The 25636-nt window shown below is 43.5% G+C and overlaps 1 protein-coding gene across 1 annotated transcript; it reads left to right on the top strand.

Moving 5' to 3' along the window:
• Positions 1-185: 185 nt before the first annotated feature.
• On the top strand, positions 186-25394 carry per2 (period circadian clock 2). The gene is given in 25 exon segments (XM_080779004.1): positions 186-463; positions 7145-7695; positions 9322-9399; positions 9914-9942; positions 10498-10619; positions 11057-11101; positions 11106-11154; positions 11678-11729; positions 12419-12445; positions 12447-12556; positions 14402-14480; positions 14648-14754; positions 15211-15364; positions 15519-15633; positions 16357-16506; positions 17117-17280; positions 18043-18167; positions 18323-18529; positions 19488-19754; positions 20059-20146; positions 20148-20946; positions 21643-21808; positions 22622-22829; positions 23191-23335; positions 23684-25394. Coding segments are annotated over 24 exon segments (3705 nt in total). The 5' UTR covers positions 186-463; positions 7145-7342; the 3' UTR covers positions 23750-25394.
• The last annotated feature ends 242 nt before the right edge of the window (positions 25395-25636 follow it).

Below are 25636 nucleotides of genomic sequence, written 5' to 3'. Positions count from 1 at the left end.
GATCATCTTAACCAATGAACGCAGAGTAGACAAAAGACGAGGGAGGAGTCAGGAATGAGGTAATCTTTAGCGGTGTTGTTCACAACTTCACTCGCTCACTGACAGTCACTGTGTGTGTGTGTGTGTGTGTGTGTGTGTGTGTGTGTGTGTTTGTGTGTGTGTTTGTGTGTGTGTGTGTGTGTGTGTGTGTGTGTGTGTGTGTGTGCGTGCGCGTGCGCGTGCGCGCGCAACTGGAAACTTGAACTAGCAGAAGTGTGTTGGTGTCGGGTGTCAACCCGTCTAGCTAGTAGCTACGCGTTCCTTATCACTGGGTGCACTGGGTGGTGGTCAACTGATGGTCAGATGACCAGTTGACCACCTACGCTAAGGAATTCACGGACGTGCATAATGCATACTTCTTTTTGGGATACATACACGGGAAGGATGTAACGCCGTTACGCCCCTGGCTGGACTGGTTCTAGAGGTTTGTGCAAAATGTATTGCATCAAGTTTGGCATTGTTGTGTTTGTATTATTTGCAGGGGGCGGGGGGCTCTTGGAGGGCTTTAGCATCTCCAAAGGAGCTAGCCCATGGCACCCCAGGCCCTAGTACGTACCCCCAAGAAATGCTCAATCATAAGAATGGACCTGGCATGCAGTTTTTTAGTCTTTCAATTACTTATTTCATTAAGTTCACTCTCTCATTTCACCCTGCTGCATTATTGCTTGCTTGTTTGCAGGTGTGACATTTAATTGCTATAACATAAACTGTAAAAGCTCCCCAAAAGTGTGTTTATTGGGGAGGGAAATCTAAATGAAAACAGACCCGTCTGAAGTGAGTGGTGCTGTAAGTTGTACTTGTGTGTGTGTGTGTGTGTGTGTGGTGAGCAAACAATCTAGTAGGCAAATGTAGGCTCTGTCGCTCTGATATACAGTACAGTGTTGCTCCCGGAATATATTTATAGCCATGATGATGTCACAAGTTCAAGCTTGGATTATCTTTCGTCGCACAATGGTGTCGTGCAGAGAAAACATGCAATGTACTGTACAAGACCACAGGCGAGGCGTTCTCAGCCTGTAGATCAGCTCTGACACAATTGTGCCATGGTAAAACTAAGCACAAAGAAACCAGGCGTCAGTCTCTCACAGTGCAACTCAGAAGTTGATAGATGCAATGTCTCTCTCCCCCCTCTCTGTTTCTAGCTCTGCATTCTCTTCCACTGCTTTGCGGTAACATGACATCTTGCCGAAATCTAGGCTAATAAAGACTACTAAAGATATATTTATAGATATACCGGTAGATTAAATTCTTCATTCTCTCATCGAGTACATTCCCTGTGATAATTATGACATGTCATATACAATTATAGGCACAGAGTTGTGTGGGAGCATGTCATATGGTTATAGAGATTGCTGGCTTTTCAGATGACACTCAGGAGATCGAGTCAGGACAGTGTTACTTGAGGTCAGGAGGAGATCAAGTTCTACCAGTTCTTGTACCAAACTCTTCGATAGTTGGTGACATCTTGATGATCATATCAGATGACCTTGCATGGTTGTGAATGTAACTTATGCCAATCGATTAGAACAATGGAAAAAGAAAGATGAGAGTCAAAACCATCATGTAGTCTACATACATACGTACATGATTTGTAATTAGATAATGTCGGATAAGGGGCATGACAGGATTTAAAGGAATGCAGTACCGGTCTGCAACAATGCAGTTACAACTAGTTGGAATGCAGTACCTACATGCAAAACAATGTAGGTACTACTTGTTTCATGCAAGGGCTCCCAACTTTGATCAGAGGTGAGGAAACTTCTAAGCTGGAGGTCTGATGGGGATCGTGGACCCCCAGGCTGTGGATCAAGGGTTTCCACAGATTATGATTGTGGAGTGTTGTTAAATGCTATTTTTGGACACTAGTTGCACTTGTCCAGTTCAGCCCTCCTATGCTTTTGTAGCAAATAGATCCTTCTGAACAGATTTTTCCTGCACTATTTTTCACTGTGGTCCTGTTGACTTTAATTGTTTAATAGTGATAACAAACAATGTAACAAGAGTGCACAGCAGTAGTGAGGAAGTGCTGCTGACCAATATGACAAAGTATTTCTCCTTCAGGGATGCCCTACGAGCTGTGCGACGTTTCTTTGAAATAATTGTCTGACCACACCACATAAGTCATATTAATACATCGTCTTAAAAAAGGTTTCTCTACAAAGATTAAATTCTAAATATTAAGAATATTTTACCAAGGCTGTGATAGATTAGATAGATTCAGGCAAGACAGCAAACAGTGGGGGACGTGTGATGTATAATGTGCATTATCCAGGCTATAATGTGCCATGACACATTCAGATTATGTCATGTCATTAACATGTATCATACTGTGTGTGTGTGTGTGTGTGTGTACTGTAGTGTGCACTCTTTCATGTCTTGCATTGGACGTAACATGATGACAGCATGCAACCACTAATGTTCATGCTTTCTTGCACACTACGGCAAAGCGGAAAGACACATTAATGTTTTATTATTTTAACTGTACATTGCTTGCAGTTGCTACAGATAATAAGGATGCATACTTATTTTTTCGCAATATTATCTAGTATTTTCCACTTGTGCTTCCTGAAAGCCATTCAAATGTTACGACATGATTTTCCACAATGGCTCTCTAAATAGTACAATAAATGGCAGTGAAAGCCCCATTTGGGAGAGTGAATGTGATAGAGCATGCCTGACAGAAATCCTTTTGCCACAGCCCATGGTCTTTTTTGTTTTATACAACCGAAGATACTAAAATACTAAAACTGTCATTAATAAATAAATAAAATGCTGGTAAGCTGCTAGAGGCCTTACCAGCATTATTTTTTATGTCTCTGACTTATTGTAAGGAATATTGTTTTTTGACAGCTTATTCTTATAAGTATATAACTTATTCAAGTTCAAAGTTTGTAGAACACAGATACTCATCTCCACCTCTGGTGGGTGGCTGTTAGCTCTTGTGTGGACTTCCAAATGGAATTCCTGTGGTTAAAGAGTGGAGGATACCAATACGATATCAAGTGAAGGGTCACACTCGGAACATAAACAGTATGAGCATTGAGCACAGGTTTCGTAAAAGGCCTATTGAGTCAGGCTACACTTGGCCTCGGAAACGGCTACACTTAATTGAACCAAGCCTTTTGATTAACATTTTAATACAAAAAACACACCCAAGCACACAGATGAAATATGTGATAACTCAATAGAAAGATAAGGACAGGCAGACAATGTCATCCCACCCAAACCTTAATCTTTCCTCTGACTTTTTCTTTTATTGTTCCACATGTCTTAAAAGCATGACAAATGTTTCAGCTAAGTATCAAGCCTTTGTCAGTGTCAAGAGGCTGAGCACTGTGGTAGAAACAAGTTTATTAAAGAATGAAGGACAAATGACCTTATCTGCTCTTTCCAGTGGAGCACTCCTCCACTTGACATGGAGTGCAGTTGTCAGTTCTGTGTACTGTTTGCATCCAGGAAGTTGGGTAGGGCCTAATGGTGTGATTAGCTGTCCCTACATGAACCTAGGAGGTTATTATGGTTTTGTGAATGTTCCAATTTCAAATTGTTTTGATGTTTTGATGTCTTCATTTAATTTAAGTTTAAATACTAGTTAATTTATTGTTTTTTATTTATCAGTTGTGTTCTGTTACTCTGAATCCCACACATTTCCGCTCATTTCCCTCTCCATTAATTTTCCTATGAGTTCACTTCAAAGTCTGAAATATAATTTAGTGAGAAGGTGGGCCCTTTCAATATTTGGTCATGGTCACTCACTTCTCCATTAGATCTAATTCATTTAAGACTCACAACCTGCTTCTGGTCTCTTATAGAGGTGGGTTGGCTTGAGCACCCTCTTCTCACAGATACAGGAAAATAAATGAAATTACCAAAAAGTTTGGTCATTTTGGTTTGTGTGTCTTTAGGTGCCCTAATCATGCAATCTAAATAAATAGTCATACATCTTATCTAACTATAAATGCACCAAGTCTCTGTGCGTGTGTACGTACTACGTACAGTACGTCTGTACGTCTGTAATCTACGCAACTCGAGAACCGTTCGCCCCAACGACTTCAAATTCGACACACGCGTTCCACCCCACCCCACGGGTGCAGGGCCGGTCGAGTCGGTCGGACCCATGGTTGTCCAGAAATGCCCCAAAAAGGCCTCTGCCAGGGATGTGGACCATATATGGAACTGGCCTGTTCTGACATCATTCTGACGTCTGCATAGACTCCATATTTGGTCATGCCTGACAGAGAACTCCAAATTTGTGCATAAAAGAGACACAGACATAATATTTGGGTGGGGCATTCATTTCCAACTTGCATCGTTCCAAGTAGGCCAGTGTTCAACGGGCACCGCTGTAGAGGCTCCAACGGGCGTCGGGCACCGCTCTAGTATCTATAAATACACCAAGTCTCTGTGCGTCTGTAAACGTACCTCTGTAATCCACGTAACTCGAGAACCATTCGCCTCACCAACATAAAAAAATACCAATATTGGCAATATTAAACATAAAACCATGGAAAAAATTAAATACAGCCAGACTAAGCCTTGAGCATAAATGTGCTGCTTAAGCAGTGTCTTTTTTTGGTGCTGTTCAAGGCGCTAATTGCAGAAGAGACTCAATAGTTTTTGTTTACAATCAATTATTTGGAAACTGTATGCTACTAACCTGGGAAAGCAATACAATGGTACAGTATGGCACAGTGCTCCATATTATATTGCTGGATGATTGCTGATAAGTTATCAGCCATTTTGGTGCGGTAGACACAACCATGCAGCAAGCACTTATGCAGCACATGCACGCACACTCAAGTGCAAAATAGATAAATACACACACGTGATGGTGGAGACTAGAGGCAGTTACTTGATCAGTATAATCTCTCTGCATCTCTCTACACATTCTTCTCTGCTCACGTCTCTTGTTCCCATTCTTTCCGCATCAATAAAACATGCAATACACACAAATCACAAGAAAAAGGAGGAGAGCCCAAGGTCACGAACACACCTAAAACACATGACACTGTACATATTCCACGTCACACGCACCGATGCACGCAATTCATAAATATTTCCAGCAAATATGTCATGTATATGAATCATAGGTGCCCTCTTGGTAACGTGGTGCAGTACATACAGTGTGTCTGCATAGGGGTGACCCTGGCTGGCCTGTTAACCAATTCTCACGATGACAGCCCATACTGATACTGCCCAGTCAGAAACGTACTCTGTGGCCTTTAGACACATCGAAACAGTGGACACGAGAAAACATTTTATTTTCCTGAAGTGATTATCTGACAAAGATATTTCACAATCATTAAAAACAATTATATATAGTTAGTCCACCCAGAAATCAATGACTTATGTATTCCATCAAAATGTTGGCTATGCTTCCCATTCCCAATCCATTCCCAGTGCATCTATTTGGTAGTGGTGGATATTGCTTGCAATCTCACGATGGATATGTATCACGATACAGAGGCCACGATACGATAACGATATATATCGATATAGATTATATGTTAATTCAAAAATAATGACCATGTTGCACAAATACAATAAAGCACTTTCAGGCCCACAGAGATCTTTAAATATAAAATGTCTAAACATCCTAACAAGTGGTCTGGGAAGGGAGTGCATTGCAACTTGCAAGGGGGGCTTTGATAACGTTAAACAGAGGTACGTTTGTCAACACTGATAATTCATGCCGTTTATTGCCGTATCGATACAGCAGCCTCGATCGATTCACCTATTGTCCGGATGTTCTATCGATATATTGCCATATTGATTAATTGAATGCACCACTATTTGGTGCATGCGTGCCAATTGTGTAGAACGTGACTTTTCCTTCTTTACATAACCTTGTTTCTCATGCGTTTGTAGTTGCTTCCTTCCTCCTGCCCCCACATTATAGTGAATGACTGATTACTCACACTGCACCAGTGCTTAATCAGCAATAATTATCAATGCCTGGTGGATAAAAGACATGGAAAGTAACCCTAGTGCACTTACTATTTGGTGCAGTGCAGGGATGATCTGAAGTGCACTGCAATAATAATGTTTTTCTCATTCCAAATGAATCAGTGAACAACATGTCCACAGAAAGAGATGTTCCACTCTGTGATGGCCTGAAAGCAGACTCTAATTGTATTACCTGGGCCCTAAAATAAACCATAATATTGTTACGTATACCTTTTCTACTGCCTTCGTTCGCCACTGACGAAGGCTGTATATCCGAAATGTTTGTTCTTTAATTGACAGACAATGAGTTATTGACAAGCAAAAAGTTAATTTGCATTTTATTCAGTATGTTATTAATTCACTAAGGACAAATGCCCACATTTTTTGTTCTGCGATTTCACACTCACACAGACACAGTAACACAAAAGCTCTCAGCTGCACTCTTGGGTTCATGTGAGGATAACAACATAAACTTCCATCTAAACGCTTGCCAAGCCCTGCAATCCTGCATCTCACTCCAGCCTGCCTGATTTTATTTTACTTTATGCACTATGCACTCAACTCGTCTGACAGATTTTGCAAGGAAGTTGAAAGGAACTTACTGTGCACCCAGTGGAATATCAGTGCTCACTCCTCTGCAATATGGAAAAAAAAGTCATGGCCACTCATTTGGTTATTCAGTAAACACGGAACGGAACCACAGGTGTCACTATTCACATCGTCATTGAAAGAGAAAGGTCAGGCTGAATCATGACTTGTGCATCATAATCATATTCAATTATTTGTGTTGCTATGACTCCTAAACCGAGTTGACAGCTCAATGCTAGGATGAGGGATGACGTTAATCAAGGCCAGCCTGACCGGGACCCACACATGCACTGTGAGAATCTTCCATCATCCAGAAATATCATTTTCAGTCTTGGAGAAGACCTGTTACTGAATAATGTAACGTTGTGTAGCACTGACTTTCTGTGCTGAGAAAGCGAACTTTCAACACACAGAACACAGTGGGAAGGGTTGTCTTAAGGATTTGTGTTAAACATCTGCAAAGTTCCCCTCTAAGCCTGCAGCACAGAAAATGGAGTAAAATGTTTGCGTTATGTTACATTCCTAAAAAGACATACTAATGTAGTGTATTCTATTCTTTGTCTCTCTATAGATACATCGTTCCATGGCTCCACCCAAGTAGTTCATGGAGTGATTGCCTCTCTCAGCTCACCACCAACCAGCCATCACCAGCACCTCCTTCACGTCGGAGGCTCAGCCTCAGGCTTCAGGTTCCCAACCTTATTCCTACCCAGAGCTGAAGGGCCAGGTTGAGGCCTCTGGGTGCAGGGGAGCCTCCTCTTACATCTCCATGCCTAAGAGGTCATCAGGACGCAGCTCCATGGCACAGCTACACCAGATGGATGGCTACAGCCACGCTAGGCCTGACCTAGGCCTCACCTCAGAGGGCAGCGATTGCAGTAGCCAGGGTCCCCTGGTCTCCTCTCACAGCCCCTGCGAGAGCATCAACTCCCCCTCGCTCCAAGAGGAGGATGTGGAGATGAAGAGCAACAGGTCCAGTGGAAGTGGTAAAGAGTCACACAGCAATGAAAGCCATGGGAATGACCGTCACGGCAACGAGAGCCATGGGGAGTCAATGGCGGGTAGCTCTAACAGCAACAGCAAAGACTCCGGCCTGCTGCGGTCGTCTGAGAGCAACAAGAGGTCAGTGGATGCAGGAATGGATTTTACATAGAAATGTAAATGTAAAATGACATGGTATCCTTTTTTTCCCCCAAACATTAAACTTTATTTTATAGGGATTCGTTTGATTCCTTAGGGATTTACTACGTTGGTTGGGACGGCAGTGGCTCAGGGGTAGATTGGCCGGTAGATTGGCTGGATGGCAACCGCGAGGTTCCCAGTTCGATCCCGGGCTCCTCCAGAGTTGGTGTCGAAGTGTCCTTGAGCAAGACTGAACTCCTATTTGCTCCCAATGTGCAGTTTGGTGCCTTGCATGGTTTCCTCCGCCATCGGTGTGTGAATGTGTGTGTGAATGGGTGAATGTAATGCACAATCTTTGTAAAGCGTTGGTTGGCTTTGGATAAAAGCGCTATATAAATGCACCATTTTCCATTTTACAATATAAAATAACAGTAGTTAGAACATCCTCAAGTATCTTTGCTGTACTGCATAGCACTGCTATTACAGTAACCCTCAATATATGTTTAGATATTTCTGCTGACAGTAGCAGTTTAAAACTCCAAGGTATTTTGGTTTGCAGTCTAACCTCATGTCTGAATGAATGCACTCAATGTAGTAATCAACAATGTAGGCTACATGTTGATTACTACATGTCTATGATATTTCCATATCGGTTGAAAGATTTATGGCTGCCTTAGATAGTGCTAACTTAAGGACGCTATAACTAGAAACTGTTTAAAGTGCAGTATAACTACGCCATATTATATGATCTGTTGCTCAGAAATAGGAAGATAAAGTTTAGCCAATGTGTGAAACAGACAGCCCGCTGGTCTAAAGTACACAAACTCTGCTACTATCTGCACGCTGAGGGTTCTGTTTTCCCTCAACCTTACAGGGCAAACAAGTCGTGTCCTGAAATGAACTTTGGTTGAAACATCCCTCTGTTGACACTGGAAAAGCCTGTGCCCTAAAGCGGGCCACGTTATATTAAACGAGACTTTTTGAAGTTTATTTTGTTACGAAAACTGATCCTTTCTGTCAGTGCAGGGATTATATCGGAGTCTGACTTGTTGGGCCAGATTTTGAAATGCTTTGTTTGCATGCCCACCACTTGTTTTTCCCTTTGGTGGTGCCATAACAGGTCGCTTTACCTTTTGGCCTATAACTCTTGAACCGTAACATCGGAGTAATGTTGTTGACATTGTTGAATGTTCATGCCATGGCTAGATTGTCATCTTTCTTTTTGATATTGCCTAGGTCAGATGCATAAATGAGGGTGAGATGAAATATATTTTGTGAATTGTGCTGACATCGATGAAGCCCTTACCATCCTACTGACCAGAACAGAGAGAGAACAGTTTTATAAATATTCTCTGACATAATGAGTGCAAAAGAGAGATTCAATTCAGTGACCCTGCCCAATGAAACCAATGTTTTTCTTGGTATATCTCTCTCTCTCATAGCTACCTCCGTGCCCAGCTCCGCCTGTCTATCAACTCAGTACTGTTCACTGCGTGTCATGGATTTTAGACAAAGGGCTTTGCCTACGCATCTGAAATACGGTTGACTGAAACAATATTCATAATATTAACAGAATAATGATGAATAGGAGAATAATCTCTCTGTCTCTGTTATCTCACATTCCAGCTCATCTCCTCCAGGCAGCTCCGTGGCTTTCAGTCTGCTGAGCTCGGAACAGGACAGCCCTTCTACCAGCGGCTGCAGGTTAGCATTCCATAGTCGTCTTCTTCAATTAGTAATTAGTCAGGTTCTCATTAGTCTCATAACCTAACCTGTACCTGGACCAGCTACCGTTATCCTTTATTTAGGAAGTTAGCGAGCCTGTGTATTTTTGTTGAGCAATTGTTTTCTTCAACAATAAATGACGCTATAGCGAAAGGTTGTAAAAAAGTATTTCATGAATGAGACCCAATATTTACATATCAGAAAGGGTTGACATCGGCACAAAAGCTGTGTTATTTTTGTAGCAGTGTAAAGAATCAATGCGTTTTTGGCATTGGGCTGTTTCTCACGGTTTACCTACATTTCAGGTCAGGAGATCAATATTGCACTTGAATTTCCCTCTGGGGATCAATAAAAAATTATCTTATCTTATTACTCGCTGCAGCAGCTTGTTTACAATAAGAACTTCTTTCTAAATGGTAAATGGTGCATTTATATGGCGCCTAATTCTGAGCTTTGTACCAAACGATTATCAGAATCTCTTTATCATTAACAGTGACGCTAATACTGACCTGTGTACCAAAGGTTATCATTATCAGTCTGTTTAGTAACAGGAAATGTGGTTTTATTTCTGGGTAAGGTTCAGGCAAAACAAACACAACATACAGACGTGTGTTTGTCTGTCTGACTGTCCTCTGCATATCTCGACCAATCAACGTCAAACTTGCCATGAGTATCGGCAAGGACTCGACTGTGAGACGTGGGAAGTCTGTCGAATCGACGGCTGTCCAGAAATGTCTATCTAACTAATTATTTAGGCCCCGTGACAATTATAAGAACTCTTCGTCTCTGGGTACAACTGGTAAAATGGTAATGGTTCTGCATAGTCTATCTATAAATTGCGTAATCTCTGCGTATCTGTCTGTCTGTGTTTCCACCACAATGGGTACTCAACAACAGTGTACAGTGGGTACACTGATAACGGGTATAATGAGTAATGCATAATCGGAGGGGAATGCATTCTCAGGTATCATCATCTCCCATGTAGTTTAGATAACTAACAGAATACACAAAACAAAAGGGAAAAAAAGGGAAACACAATACGACGTCGTAGAAAAACAGACTCTACTTGTGTTTCAGCAAATGAGGAATATCATCAGCTGCTTATGAGTGGTGACAGCCAGCCGACGGGCCTGGACGTGTCTCGTTACACCATACAGGAGATTGACAGTATTACCTCTGAATACACCCTCAAAAACAACGTAAGTCACTGCAATCAATCCCATGCAACCTGTCTGTCTGTACAAGAAAGAAAGAAATAAGTTATATATCCTTTCTAACAATATGGTTTTACTGAAAACATTGCACCTGGCTACAGCTGCTATTGACAATGAATCTAAACAGTACCACAAATTAGCAACATAGTTTCTCACTGCTCCACTTAAAACATTTTCTTCTAATCTAAACAAAAACATCCTTTATACCTGGATTGTTGAAATTAATATAATCTGAAAAGAAGAACAAACACTCTTTTGGAATATGTAACGGTAATTTGCGATATGATATGTATATTGTGCAGCTCTATTGAATACACTTCTTTACTGTACATGTATTTCACATTGAGGTCAGGATCAAAATCACTGCCAGTTTCTGGCAATGTATTTTAAAATTAAAAGTCTGCGCCCGTCTCCCCCGACAGGATATTTTCGCTGTGGCCGTGTCTCTCGTCACGGGGAGGATTGTGTACATTCACCACGCCTTACCGCCTGCCCTCCTGGAGCATGTGTAGTGGAGCAGGTGATTGACGGCACTTAGGATAAGATATACCCGATCCTCTGCCTGGGTAGACTTTATAATCGGGGGATAATGCCCAATAAAGTGGGATTATTACATACAGATTGACTTAGATGATGGGTCAGGACATTTCTGGATAGAATCTACAATAATCTTTAAAGCATGCTTGCTAGCTTGTCTTGGCTTTCTTTTGGCGATCAGTTAAATTTTTCAAAGCACCGCTAGCCAATGCTCTCACCATTCTTGTGTGAATGAGGTGACATTTCTGAATCACTCGATATTAACAACCATGACTGGAACCCTGTCGGCTAGCTAGCCTATACCAAAGAAGAATAGACTCCTTCATTTTCCACCTAGATTTCTTCCCCCTTATTTTAATTCATGAATCCAGGACTTGAGCTGTGAATCTCTGCTATGTGAGGGAGCAGGAGACTCAGCTGCCTGATAACTACTGGTATTTGCTGTAGCTGGGTAGTTTTCCAATTCTGACTTTTGAATTTAACCTTGTCTGTTTCCCGCATCATAGAGTCCTCCCCACCAGACTGCATGCAGGAGAAGTCCTTCTTCTGTCGTATCAGGTGGGTGATTTTGCCAGGCCATCTGCTCCTCATGAGTAGTGTTTATTCACTGTCTCTTCCACTCTAAATGCCTTTCATTATTTTGGCCCATCCTACTGCATGTGAAAGGCAACCCAATTATTCTTCCAGGAGAGGGATATCCGGGCGGACGTGCATACATACAGACATGTGCGCACACGCGTACTTACACAAACACACACGCACATACACCCACAGACACTGGCATGCTTAATTATACATCTCCACTTAAAGACCCCATGAAAGCAAATTCAATGTTTAAGTTGTTTTTATCAGAAGTTGTTTTTAACACAAGCCAAGTTCACCTTGTGGTGAACTTGGCTTAGCTGGTAAGCCGAGTGGAACCAGTGGAAAACCAGTGGAAAACCAGTGGAAAATAGCTACACAGTTCCCCCTTGAGTCCAACAACTTCATATCCTAATTATAAAACAACTATTGAATTGTTTTTTTTAAAGTACACAGTGCAATAATAAAAAAAAGCCAAAATTGATGAAATCACAAAAACGCTATAGGCTCGTTTATATTGCGGTCCATTTAAAACATTCAACATCCAAACGACTAGACAAACATCAGTGCAACAAATGGCAACTATGTAAGACAAGAGTAGAATACTGTCATACCGTGTAGCTGTCCTCACAACTGTCTGAATCTCTGCTCTTGTCTCTATCCAGTGGCAGTAAGGACTGTGATGGAGACCGGCTATCCGTTCTGTATCACACCCTACCTGATGAAGGTCCAGGACACAGAGCATGCTGAGGAACAGTTCTGCTGCCTCCTGCTGGCAGAGCGGGCTCACTCGGGTTATGAAGGTAAGCACCCCAACCTGCCTTGTACCACCCTTAGAGTATATATTAATAGAGACGGCACCGGATTTCTCCTCCCAGCCACTTGCATTAAGTTGCTCAAAAGCGCATGAGGCGATTTCACTCCTCCTTCCGGATAGGAACAGAGTGCATTCTGGGATTGATTGGGCCAAACACATGAAAGCGCTGGCCATTGACTATCATTGCATGCGTTCACGTATGAAACGGCGTTCACGTGTCATCATGAACGTGCGCAATGATAGTCAACCTATATCATTGCACATTGAACCAGCGCATTCATGTGTTTGGCCGAGCGCTGCAATACCAAATTCGGCCACTATGTCCATTTCGCCTCAGGGATTCCTCCGGGTGCCGTCTCTATTAATATATACTCTAAGGCAGTGGTTCCCAAAGTGGGGTCCGGGGACCCCCAGGGGTACCTGAGGGAGTTCCAGGGGGGACCCATCTATTTTGTTCATGTTCATAAAGTGCTAAAGTGTTTAAAGCAGTGGTTCCCAAACTTTTTCATGTCAAGGACCCCCAAATTGACACTACTTAGCCCGTGGACCCCCATTTGAAAAGATATGCCAGGGACCCCCATAAGAGAAGACGTACACATTTAGACGTCTACATTTAGACGTCTGTATACATTTAGACGTCTACATTTAAACGTCTACATTTAGACGTATACATTTATTTGTTATCCGTGTTGCGAGGATGAGGGGGTACCTGGAAAAATATCTACCCCAAAAGGGGTACCTGGTCCAAAAAAGTTTGGGAACCCCTGCTCTAAGGTACCACCACACACAACAGTGTTTTTTTTTTTTTTTTTTTTTTATCCCACGATTTTGTAACCCAGTTTTTCTTATCACCCAGTGCCAATTATCTAATGTAATCCTGGGCGCTACACTTCCTCTGCCAACCTGGGGGGGCAGCGGACTGACCTCATGCCTCCTTCTATGCATGAGGAGTCCAAGCTGCTTCTTTTCACCTGACAGAGGGGAATTTCCTCGGCCGGACGTAGCGCATGGAAGGGACACGTTATTCCGACCAGTTCCTTTCCCCTCCATCAGGCGCCCCGGCTGGCCAGGGGGAGGTAGTTTTAGAGACCACGATTACGGCATGTTTTTGTGAGGGTATCTATCTACCCTAGGGGACACGGGGAGAACATGCAAACTCCACACAGAAAGGCCCTATCGCCAACCCCCGCCAAAAATAATTAAGTAATTAATTAAAATATAATTGTTGCTATAAAGCAACGCTGTGTCTTAGAGGGTTTTTTTTTAATATATTTTCTATCCCACGATTTTGTAACCCATTTTTCACCCCTGTGCCAATCATCTACTGTGATCCTGGGCTCTACACACCCTCCGCCAACCTGGGGAGAGCAACGGACTTAACTCATGCTCCTGCCTTTTTTTCTAATGGCGCTTCCTGCCGATGACGTCTTTGACACCTTTTGGGGATTATTATTCATCCAGAATAGCCTCTTATATTTCCTGTTCAATAAAAAATCTGCGATACCTTGCGGTTACTATAATTCCTCTGATGAAAACGAAAGTGTCCAGCAGTAGATCGGTAATGGACGATAACTACTTATGGTTTACCAGGGTGAATTTTCGGGGGTTTTCAAAATAAAACTTCCGTCTGGAATCTCCGGCAGGGATCGCCTTTAGACTGAGCAAACCGCAGCAGCCAATGAGATGTTTAACCTCTAAACTTTAGAGGTTAAACATCTCATTGGCTGCTGCGGTTATGTGGTCAGCAGTACACCAGGATTACTTTAGAGTCTAAAGTAATCCTGGTGTACTGCTGACCACATAACTTGAATACTTTCTGTTTCCTTTCCAGTTCCAAGAATCCTACCAGACAAACGCATCTTCACTACCACGCACACTCAAAGTTGCCTGTTCCAGGATGTTGATGAGAGGTAAGACATAGTGTGAACTGATTTCTTACCCTTGACCCAAAGTCCTTGACATTTTGCACAAAGATCGATCACAGACTTCCTTGGGGACTTGCTCATTCACTGATTTTCCTCAGTTTATTTTGTTTTTGTTTGTTTACTCTATTATATTGTTCTCTATACTGTTTCAGGGCTGTTCCACTCCTCGGCTATCTCCCCCAGGACCTCATTGGTACCCCGATCCTCACACACTTGCATCCCAGTGACCGACCGATCATGTTGGCCATTCACAGGAAAAGTGAGTGGGGGTTTGGGTGAAACCATTGATGAAACAGAGAAAAGCTTAACCAACATGGTCTAAGGGTCAAAAATGTAAACGCACATATAATTTATAATGATAAATGCTTCAAATATTTAGTTATTAGTATTATATGGCAATATTATTGGGCTTGTTTTGGGCTTGTTTTTGGAGGTGGGTTGACTTATTTCTCTCACAAGAGTTGGCAACACTGATCTTCTCTGATCATTCACTCGAGCATTACACACATAATGATAAGCAGACTGGGGACCCATAGTCCCATAGTGATGGAAAGGGACCTGGTCTGGACCGAATAATAGTCCATAATAAATCATGGACCTGAACCTGTGTGTCTCTGTTTTTTGTTTCAGGTGGACCTGTGAAGATGCTGTGTATCTGCAGAGGAAAATGGCTTATGCCATATAATTTGACCGTTTGTTTCATGTCCTTCCGTAGTCCTTCAGTATGCCGGCCAGCCGTTTGACCACTCATCCATCCGGTTCTGTGTTCGAAATGGAGAGTACATCGTCCTCGACACCAGCTGGTCGAGCTTTGTCGACCCGTGGAGTCGGAAGGTCTCCTTTGTCATCGGGAGGCACAAAGTCTGCATGTTTGTACCACTCTCCTATCTTTTTGCAATATAGGGTTATTATTACAGTGTCATAGTTTGCCAAGCCACTCTTTCTCTTTATTGCAGTAATGCCTTATTCCTCTGGTTCATCTGGTGTGTGCACTCAAGGCTTCCGTTTGTCTACTTTTCCCAGGGGCCCATTGAATGAGGATGTTTTTCTGGCACCAGCCACTGCCCCGGGCGAGACAAAGAGCACAGATTGTGACATTCAGGAGATCACAGAGCAGATCCATAAGCTTCTGCTGCAGGTAAGAAGATACAGAACAGGAACAAGAGGAAGCAAGAGAGTATAATGAGACACAGTACATAAATTGTGCAATGTTCTATGCCTTCAGCTGTAATGCTGAATTCACACTAGCAGCAGTGAGTAAGTTTCCATAGTGCAACATCCTTAAATAAGTGAATTGAGGCCCAGCGAGCAGCTGCACCCAGCAGGAAAGCTCAAAGATGGAGGGAGGGGAATAAGTGTATGGACTCAGAGACCGATCCGATCTTCCGCCCCCAAGAGGGGGAAAAACGAGGTGTTAAGGTGCCAGACTTGGATGGTTAGAGCGGCGCGATTACATACAAAGTCAATGCAAGACGAGAATTGCGCGAACGGGCGCGACCTGGTGAGTTACGGGACGAACGGAGTCGAATATATATAGGCTATATATATTCAGGTCCAATTCCTCATGGGGGCCGAGATCCCTGGTCCAGTTCCTCATGGGGGCCCCGCCCCCCACAGACCATGTCACTGTATGAACTGAATTCATAAAGACTGAATTCATAAAGAATTCAACCTGCTCCATCTCAAATAGTTGAGTGTTTACAGCCACAAACATTTCTCAAATGTGCCATTTTGCTTTTTGATAGCTTCGCCTCCTTGCATGGTGGGCAGTCGTCTCCCTCCATTGACAATGCATTTTCCTGTACTCTGTGTGTGTGTGTGTGTGTGTGTGTGTGTGTGTGTGTGTGTGTGTGTGTGACAGCCAGTTCATAACACCAGCTCCAGTGGCTATGGTAGCCTCTGCAGCAATGATCATGTCGCGGCAGCGCCCCCTTGTGGTGAGAGCACCAACAATGGCACTGGGAACAAGATGAGGCCAGAGGACGAGGGAGAGACCAGCAATGTCAAACCAGTAGGTGGAACCATTTATGGTTAAAGTGAATTAACCATGAATTATATTTGTACGTAAGCTGTCTGCTGTCGTGAAGGTTTATAGTTAGATAAATGTAAAGTTTCAACACCAAAGTAGTAGTAGTTGTTGTTGTTGTTGTGAATTAGCAAACTGGACATCTGGACTGAATGCTTCCATTATCCTCGTGTTGCGCTTCTGTTTTCGCCGAAGATTAGATTTTTGCGCACATCCGTTGTACCGTCAAGTAAAGTTCCACAGCCCATCTGCCGCCCCTCCCACCCCTCACTGCATGGGGAAAACGGGGATGCGTGGCTGAAAGGGCATATGGCCTTGCAGAGCACGTCAGTGCAAAATCTCTGCATTAAGTGTGTGTGTGTGTGTGTGTGTGTGTGTGTGTGTGTGTGTGCGTGTGTGCGTGCGAGAGAGTTTCTCATTTATTCTAACAAATGCCCTTTCACTTAAATATTGCATTATGCAAAAAACAATATATTTTAAATGGAAATGAATGCGATTAGAGTTGATTTTTGTCACAGGACACGGATCACGGTCTCAGAACAGTATACATTTGCCTTAACTCTTGGCCGTTTCCCCAGCAGAGTCACTCGAGAAGAGCTCAACTGTGGTGAGGCCCAAGGACTCAGCCTTGCCTCTCAGCTGGAGGCAATCAGGGGCCATGATGGAGCAGAGCAGGGCCTTTCTCCAGGAGGGTCTGGCCTTCAACGACCAGACCGTCTACTCCTACCAGCACATCAACTGTCTGGACAGTGTAACTAGGTCAGTGGTTTTCAACCCTTTTCACATCAAGGCCCATTATTTATTCTGCATTTGAGCCACAGACCACCATTTGATGACATTCAGTCTCTAACTCAGACCCAAAACTAAAGAATATATTAGGTGTCGTTGGATAAGATTTTGTCCACAATTCCATGCTGTATTGATGTTGGTACCATTCGGAGAGATAACAGGCATTATCTACATTCTCTGATTGTGTAGACTTCTTGTAACTTTAGTAATGCAGGTCCATTTGGTTTCATTTTACACCCTCAAGAGTTAAAGATCTATAAGGGTCCATTTGGTTACCAACTCATTTAGCTGGGGACCACCTGGAACCCCCTCAGGGACCACTGGTGGTCCCCGGACCACTGGTTGAAACCACTGAACTAGGTAAATAGTAAACAAAAGTCCTTTTGTGTGTGCCTTTCTGCATTTTATCTTTGTACACATTATCGGTATGCTTATTCATTCTGGTCCTGCCACACTGCATCAGTATCCTGCTGTATTGCTGCAGTATTTTTTTCAGAACCTTTCCTCTTTAAGAATGGGTGCAGCCTTGCAGCGGCACTGTCTCAAACATGTGATTTTCTCTGATGTGCTGTTATGTCTGTACTCATTATGTCCTCATGATTGATAGTGAAGAAACTTGACTAAAGGGCTGAAGGAAGCAACTGGAAAGGTCAAGGAGACAAAAAAAAGCATGTTTAGAAATGGAATATAGAATAGAAAGGTTGAGGTTAATACGTGTGCCATTGTGTTCAGGTACCTGGAGAGCTGTAATTTACCCCTCACCATGAAGAGGAAGTGTCCATTATCCTCCAACACCACCTCCTCCAACTCAGACAAATACAAGCAGAAGAGGAGCAATGCCATGCAGGCATCCGTAGGTAGGTCCTTCTGCAGGAATTATAATATCATTAAAAGATACCAAACTCGGCAACATATTGGATATAAATCACAGGTTGTGATTGCCAAAGAAAAAGCTCTAGCTCAAAAATAGTTTGCCTTATTCCCCCGGGAATCTCTCTCTTCTCTGTGGCAGAGCCAGTTTTGTTAAAGGATCGGTCTGACCTTCCTCCTTTGGACGAGGCAAACAAAAGACAGCGTGACACGGCCATAGCAGTGGTGGGCACCTCCCTGCCCCTGCCTGTATCCAGTAAACCACAGAGTGTGGTGTCAGTAACCAGCCAATGCAGCTACAGTAGCACCATTGTGCACGTAGGAGACAAGAAACCCCGACGTGAGTCAGGTTAGCACTTGTGCTTTCAGATGAGTGTGAGCATGTGCCTTTGTGTACTACAGTTACCTTTCAGGAAAGAACCTGTGTTCCAATGGATAAAATGTCGCATCCCAATTTCCAAGTTAACGTCGCATGACCATGTGTTGTGAGCGTATAGATTGGCAATTTTCTATATTTTGGACAACACTTCCATACAACAATATATACAATTGGACATTAACAGTTTTAATGCCGTGATTAAACAATTGTGTTCCAGATCTCCCTGCCGTGTTTTCACTTAAAAGAGCCACTGCTCCGACTTGATAGTTGCTTGTCATGAAAATCCACTTTAAAACGGTGTAAACCGTGGCCATTGTAATGCAATTGGCCTTAATATCCCATAATTTAAAACAAAAAACTGAAACAGAAAAACGAAATATGAAATATGGAGATACAAGTTTTCTGCTCGACAGCAACTGTATGCATAATTCTATCAGCATAAACCATAGCTCTGATTGCAGTTCATTCACATGCCTCATTTGCCTGATTTCTGAATCCAACTATCCCTTTTAAAGGATACACGTTAGTAAGTCTAACGTTGATAAAACAGTATAATGGCAATTAATTATTGCTTTCAAACCAATAACAGTTGTACTAGTAAGGTGTTTGATTTAATTTGAATTAAGACTTTAAGACAGATCAGAGTTTATCAATGTTTTATCATTAATAATAAGTTATTTTCCACTTCCTCTCATGTACCCAGTGTAGTACCTCTGTGTGCCCTTAGGGGTACACATACGGTACCCTGATATGAAAAACACTGCCATACAAAACAATAGTCCATATATCTAGCCATGTTAGCAACGTTAGCAAAGGTTATGGTATGCTGTGTGCTAGGCTAGCTTATATAATGTACTTTGGTGATTCACATCATGTGTGACACTCATTGGCACCAGTCTAATTCTACTCCACTCTGTTTTCCATGCAGAGATTGCCGAGGATGTGTATGGAGTAGTAGGGGATATGACAGAGGGCAACCAGACCACTGGGCCTTCCCTCAGTGCTGTTTCACCGTCCATCCAGGAGAGGGAGCCCTATAAGAAACTAGGGTTGACCAAGCAAGTTCTGGCAGCTCATACTCAGAAAGAGGAGCAGGACTTCCTGCAACGCTTCAGAGAGATTAGAGGAGTCGGGGCCTTCAAGGTCGACTGCTCTCAGTACCTGGAGCGCCACAGGGGACCGATGCCAAGTGATGGTAATTCTGACCATGCCACAAACACAAACCTGCTGTATCCACCATTCACACACAGGATAGGACAGTTAACCACTCGGTATATTTCGTTGACCGCAGTCCCCCGGGTTCTGTACTTGTTCCCCTCCCCTTTCCCCCACTACACCAAATCTACAGCCAATCCACAAGCTCACAACGTGTCTTGTTGTGATTCATTGTGAGCTCGTAGATCCGCTGTTTTCGCCTAATGTTACCCTGTTACGACAGAATAGATGTGGTTAATTGATTTTAGTTTTCTTTAATTAACCTGATCCTCTCATGCCAATAGCTGTGCCTGCTGCAAGGTCCTTCAAGCACGGTGCAGAACCCATCACCCGCCGTGGCGCCCGCAACAAGAAGACCAGGTCTAAACGTGTGATACACACAGTCGTCAGACAGCACAGTGTCCCACCACAGACGGCAACGGCTCCGACCTCCGCTTCTCAACCAGGGCCTCAACCAGACTTCCTGGTCTGCCTCCGACACATCCCAGTCCACCTTCCCCATGGCCTATCCTACTATTATGCCAGGATATCCTCTGCAGGTGTACTCCAGAGAAAACACTTTGACAGAATTGACGCCCTGTCTAGACCCTTCGTTAACGGGCCTCGAACACAGCCAGTGTACCCCAGCCACTCACCTCGCTCCCTACGCGGCATCCATGGTGAGCCCTGTCGTGGCCCTTGTGCTGCCTAACTCTGTGTTTCCTCAGGTGGGCAACGGACCTCCACCACCGCCTCCACAACAGCCTTTTTACCAGCAAGAGACTGGTGGCTTCCCTGTGCAGCCCCAGCACTTTGATCAGACTGGCTTCCCAGGGCAGGGCGCCATCCCAAGTCAGCCTGCCTTCGCAGACCAGTGTAGTCCTCAGAATCCCATCTGTCCTCAGGCGTGGTGCCTGTCTCCCTTGTTCTCCTTTCCCATGGCCTCTGAAATTCCTATAGCTCCCACGAAGGGCTTGTCTCGCTCCTCCACGCCACAGTCTGGGGTTGGGGGCCAGGCGAGCCCTCCGCTGTTCCAGTCCAGATGCAGCTCTCTGCTGCAGCTCAACCTGTTGCAGCTGGAGGACAGTCAGAGGTCCCTGGAGAGACAGGACAGCACAGTGCTCTGTAGTGGAGGCCAGGGGAACAGCACCGCGGAAAGGGAGAAAGTTTCAAGCGGCCATGGGAACGGAACCGCAACAGATATGTTCCTGTGTGTGTGTGTGTGTGTGTGTGTGCGACAATTAAAGATGGTAGATCTGACCTGTGATCTTTGTTGTGCGCCACAGGGTGGTAATCTAGGATGCCATTATCCCCTTACCCAATAGCCTTCTGTTAGAGTCCCTGGTCCCTTGTATACTTACTGACTACATAACCTGCTTCTGTGAGCATTTGTCTTGGGATAACGTGTACTGTAGGTAGGAGACAGAAGCAGGAGACATGGGGGCATGAGGAAGCAGGAGAGACATGGGGGACATGTGCATGAAAATCCCAGTAGATCAGTTTCTTATGTACTACTCAGTCTCATACCAGCCCATTTGGTGCTAACAAGTGTTTATAGTCATTTATATAGCTTTTATTCCTCATTATAATGCACAATTGCACAGTGCCGATCGTATTGATCTGTGTCTAAGTGGACAGTGTTATGGAACTGCACTGAAGTGTAGAGTGTGACACACACATGACGTTTGCATCATGGGGTTAATGGTGTGATGGAGAATATTCCACTCAGTGAGAAGAAACATTAATTTGAGTCTAAAGAGATGTCACCATTCGGAATGCACACAGTAAGGTAGTCTGTCTGGAGCAGGTAGAGGGCATCTGTCATGACTGATTCAGTACAGTTGGAGGTTGTGTTCACTAGAGCCTCATCATGAATTCCTCTTTTACAGGCGAGCTCACTCAACGACGGGAACAACAGCGATGTCAACTCGTCCTCGTCTTCCATGTTGGACGTACTTCTCCATGCAGACTCTCATTCAGGCACTAGCTCGGCCACCTCAGGTTCCATGGGCTCTGGTGGACACTATGCCAGTGGAGCCTCCAGCAACGGAAAAGGTCTTTGGACTTCTCTGATGTTTACGTGTGTGTGTGTGTGTGTGTGTGTGTGTGTGTGTGTGTGTGTGTGTGTGTGTGTGTGTGTGTGTGTGTGTGTGTGTGTGTGTGTGTGTGTGTGTGTGTGTGTGTGTGTGTGTGTGTGTGTGTGTGTGTGTGTGTGTGTGTGTGTGTGTGTGTGTGTGTGTGTGTGTGTGTGTGTGTGTGTGTGTGTGTGTGTGTGTGTGTGCGTGTGAGTGTACTTCATACTGTATGAAAATAATTACCTTTGTTCGGTTCGTAATGCGTGCCAATCCGAAAGCCTCGTACAGAACGGTTCAATATTATGTGTACCATTACACTCCTAAGATTTATGGGATATACTGTATAGTTTATACTGTATTCTTAAAGACTCACATACTGTACAGGTACAGGGGGCGTGGTTGAGTTTGCCATAATTGTATTGTAGGTACAAACAACACAGATATCAGCATTGAGTTTTTGGGAGGGATTGTATACAGTTTTACAGAATTATAGTTGATAATTTCTGTAGCACAGGGACTTGGATCAACTGGCATCTTATGACATATGAAGACGGGGGACTAAATAGTCATTTTAAAGCTTCTGTGTCCCACAAACACATGGAAGAAGCACCTTTTGTTTGCACTTCCAACACAATCACGAGATGTTGATTCCCTTCATTTGCACATAGGTTGTGACATCATTGTAGCTAAAATAATATACATATATAATTTAGAAAGCATGTGTACCAGTGTAGTGTACAGTGTGCCATCAGTTCAAATTGAATGATATCCAACTTATTTGTGGGGCCCCCAGGAACCAACGGCAGCAGTATCTACTTTGGCAGTGAGGACTCATCGCAGAACAGCCAGCAGGTCAAAGGTCATTTAAGCAGCAACGAGAGAAAGCCCATGGAGGTGGATCAGAGTGAAGACATAATCAAGGATGGACTGCAGGACCCACTGTGGATGCTCACAGCCAGCATAGATGACACGGTTAAGATGACTTATCAGCTGCCCTCACGGTGAGTAGGAGGAGATGGGTGACAGCAGTGGTCTACACTCTACACTCTACAGTCAGGGAGGGAGGGGGAGTCACTGGTCAATGTGCCACATTGTACTTGCCTCACACGAGCAACACACATGGCGTGACTACTTTTGGCCACTAGATGGTAGACAGAGACAAACTGCATCCTGGCTGATTGGTGAGGCTGATTGCCACTCACCATGGAGTTCATTATTCCCTTTGATAGATGATCACATTTAGCGGATATTTCCTGCTACCTCTGACTCTGAACCACACTTTTTTGTGTGAAAACATAATCCTGAGATTTGTTTTGGGGTGTGTGCATGTGCGTGTGTGTGTGTGTGTGTTTTGGTCTCTAGTGACATCAAAACGGTGCTCAGGGAGGACAGAATGAAGCTGAAGCAGAAGCATCAGCCTTGCTTCACAGAAGACCAGAAGACAGAACTGGTGGGGATTCACCCCTGGTTAAAGAAGGGAGGCCTGCCCAGGTCTATTGACATCAAGGTAAGCTCTCTCTCTCTGCTGTGTTGCTTCTCTTTCTGTAGTGCCATCTCCTATCTATCTATCTTATTCCGGGTTGCGGACGCTTATCCGACACACTAAATGTCCGACATGCGGAAATCACCCGTTGCTCCCAACATGCGTTGCCTCCCGCGTGCGGTTAGGTTTGGGTTTGGTGTAGGTCTAATGACTGTTGCTATGTCGGATCTTATGCCTGTACCCTCTTACTACTCCCAAGAGTAAATGTAAAAATGTGTACACTATCTGAGTTAAATGAACACGGGGGATGTTTCTGTCTCTTTGTTTGAAACATGCTCACCTTTCTCCCCACTAAAACTATTTGTACTGTAGCTGCATGTGGACGACGGGCATACAGAGTCGTCGAGTGGTCCACTGCCTGAGGAAAGGAGTCCTTGAACGCCATTGTCCATTATAGGTGATTCACTATCAACAGACACCTCTGTAAAGGACTCGACTCAAAGCAGCATCCATGAATGAACTGACTCAGAGCTCAAGTCTCCTTGTCCTTGACATGAAATTTTGCTGATGCCATCCGTCTGTGTGTGTGTTTGTGCGTGTGTCAGTCAGTCAGTGTGTCTGTGAACAGCTAATCTCTGGCACCGCTGGACCGGCGTGAGACTTTCCACGTACACTCTCAGTAAGCCAAGGAAGTACCTCTTGTAAAAGGACTTGTGGTGGCACTTAACAGATCACTTTATATTTTGGCCCGTAATAACTATGCTATAATAGCTACAATTTTGTCCAAAACTCACACAAATCGTTATACTGTCTCTGCAGTCATGTGATAAAGATTTATCAGTCACATTTTTTCTGATTCCACATAGTTTGCAGGCCCTGAGTAGGCAACCCGACCTGGTGGAGTCCTCCGATCCAAGGGGCGCACTTTTCTAGTTGGTTCTGTAATCTTCAGGATGCTATATTTAAAAGAAAGAACGCCCAATTCAACTCTAATCCATGACACGATGCTAAATTAAAGTTTCAGCTTTGACGCCACACTTTTTTCTGTTGAAAATCCTGACACTGTTTAAAACATTGAGACACTCTACTTGTCTCCATAGACTTTGCATTTGAAACCTTATTTCCCCTTTCAGAATGTTCCAGCGCTGTGACGCTGCGTAATAATTATTTCAAATTAGAGCCAAGACTCGTGTAGAGAGTAGAGCCTGAACACAAACTGAGGTAAACAATGTGTGCATAATATCTGTACATTTCATTGAAGAAAATAACCTGTATTTTATTAATTCTCTCAAATCTACTATGCATGCATCAATCATAATGTCATTCGAGAGCCATTAAGACTGGGGAACATTGAATCAGTTTGAGCACAAGCATGATGCACCTTTCAGTTGGCTGTTGATTATTTATTTTCTTTTTCCTTATATGTTTACAGAGTTGTACATTATATAATATAAGACAGCCAGCAAAAAACAGGACCAACAACCTATGCGATTGTTGATTGTGTGTGTGTGTTTGTGTGTGTGTGTGTGTGTGTATATTGGCTACAATCTGTATTTGTAATGTCTGACTTTTAGGCGGTGACCATCTCTACTCTACTTCTCATTCTCTGTACCAAGTAGCAGAAGCGAGAGCGGTATAAACTAAGGTGACATTTGCATGATAATTATGAAAACAATATTTTGGTCATGTCAGCAGTGTGAAAGTGTCCTACGAAAGTTTGCAATCCATCTAGTCTACATGCAAATATTGTATATACAATTGACACCTTTCTGAGGTACGGTAGGCTATACAGTTTCCTGCTGTGAAGATGTGGAGGTCATGGGAGCTATAAGCCCATGGCATGCATGGATTGAAAGTGTGGTCACTTTTGAAGTTGACTTTTAGGGTTATTACATGGGCGTAAAGCAATTGAAACAGATGTCAAAGTCATTTGTTTGCACTTCTCTGCTCTTAGTATGCTGCAGTTTGTTATTAAGTAAGCATTCTAAGGTATATTTTAAATGGCAACTTACACATTTCTATACAATTTGTTGTGTTCTCTTTTCTATTCTCTCCTTTTGCTAATTTTTCAAATTAAAATGTTTTTAAATAACTGTTTTGGTAGATTTTCTGATGTGAAGGCCTATAATGACTTAAGCATCGAAATGATATCAGACAATCTGTAGGCTATGCCCAGGCAAGCAGGCTTCAATTCTTTCATAATGGTGCAAAAATATTAGTCAACTTAACTGTTTTACAGAGACCATAACTGTTTGCAGAGTAATATAGAGAACTTTCATGCCTGCCTGCTTGGTGGCGGTGCCTTGTTCGATTTTGAAATGTTAA

This window comes from Protomyctophum bolini (genome assembly GCF_963924005.1).
Source record: "Protomyctophum bolini genome assembly, chromosome: 12".
Lineage (NCBI taxonomy): Eukaryota > Metazoa > Chordata > Actinopteri > Myctophiformes > Myctophidae > Protomyctophum > Protomyctophum bolini.
This window is presented reverse-complemented; position numbering and strand designations above follow the sequence as displayed.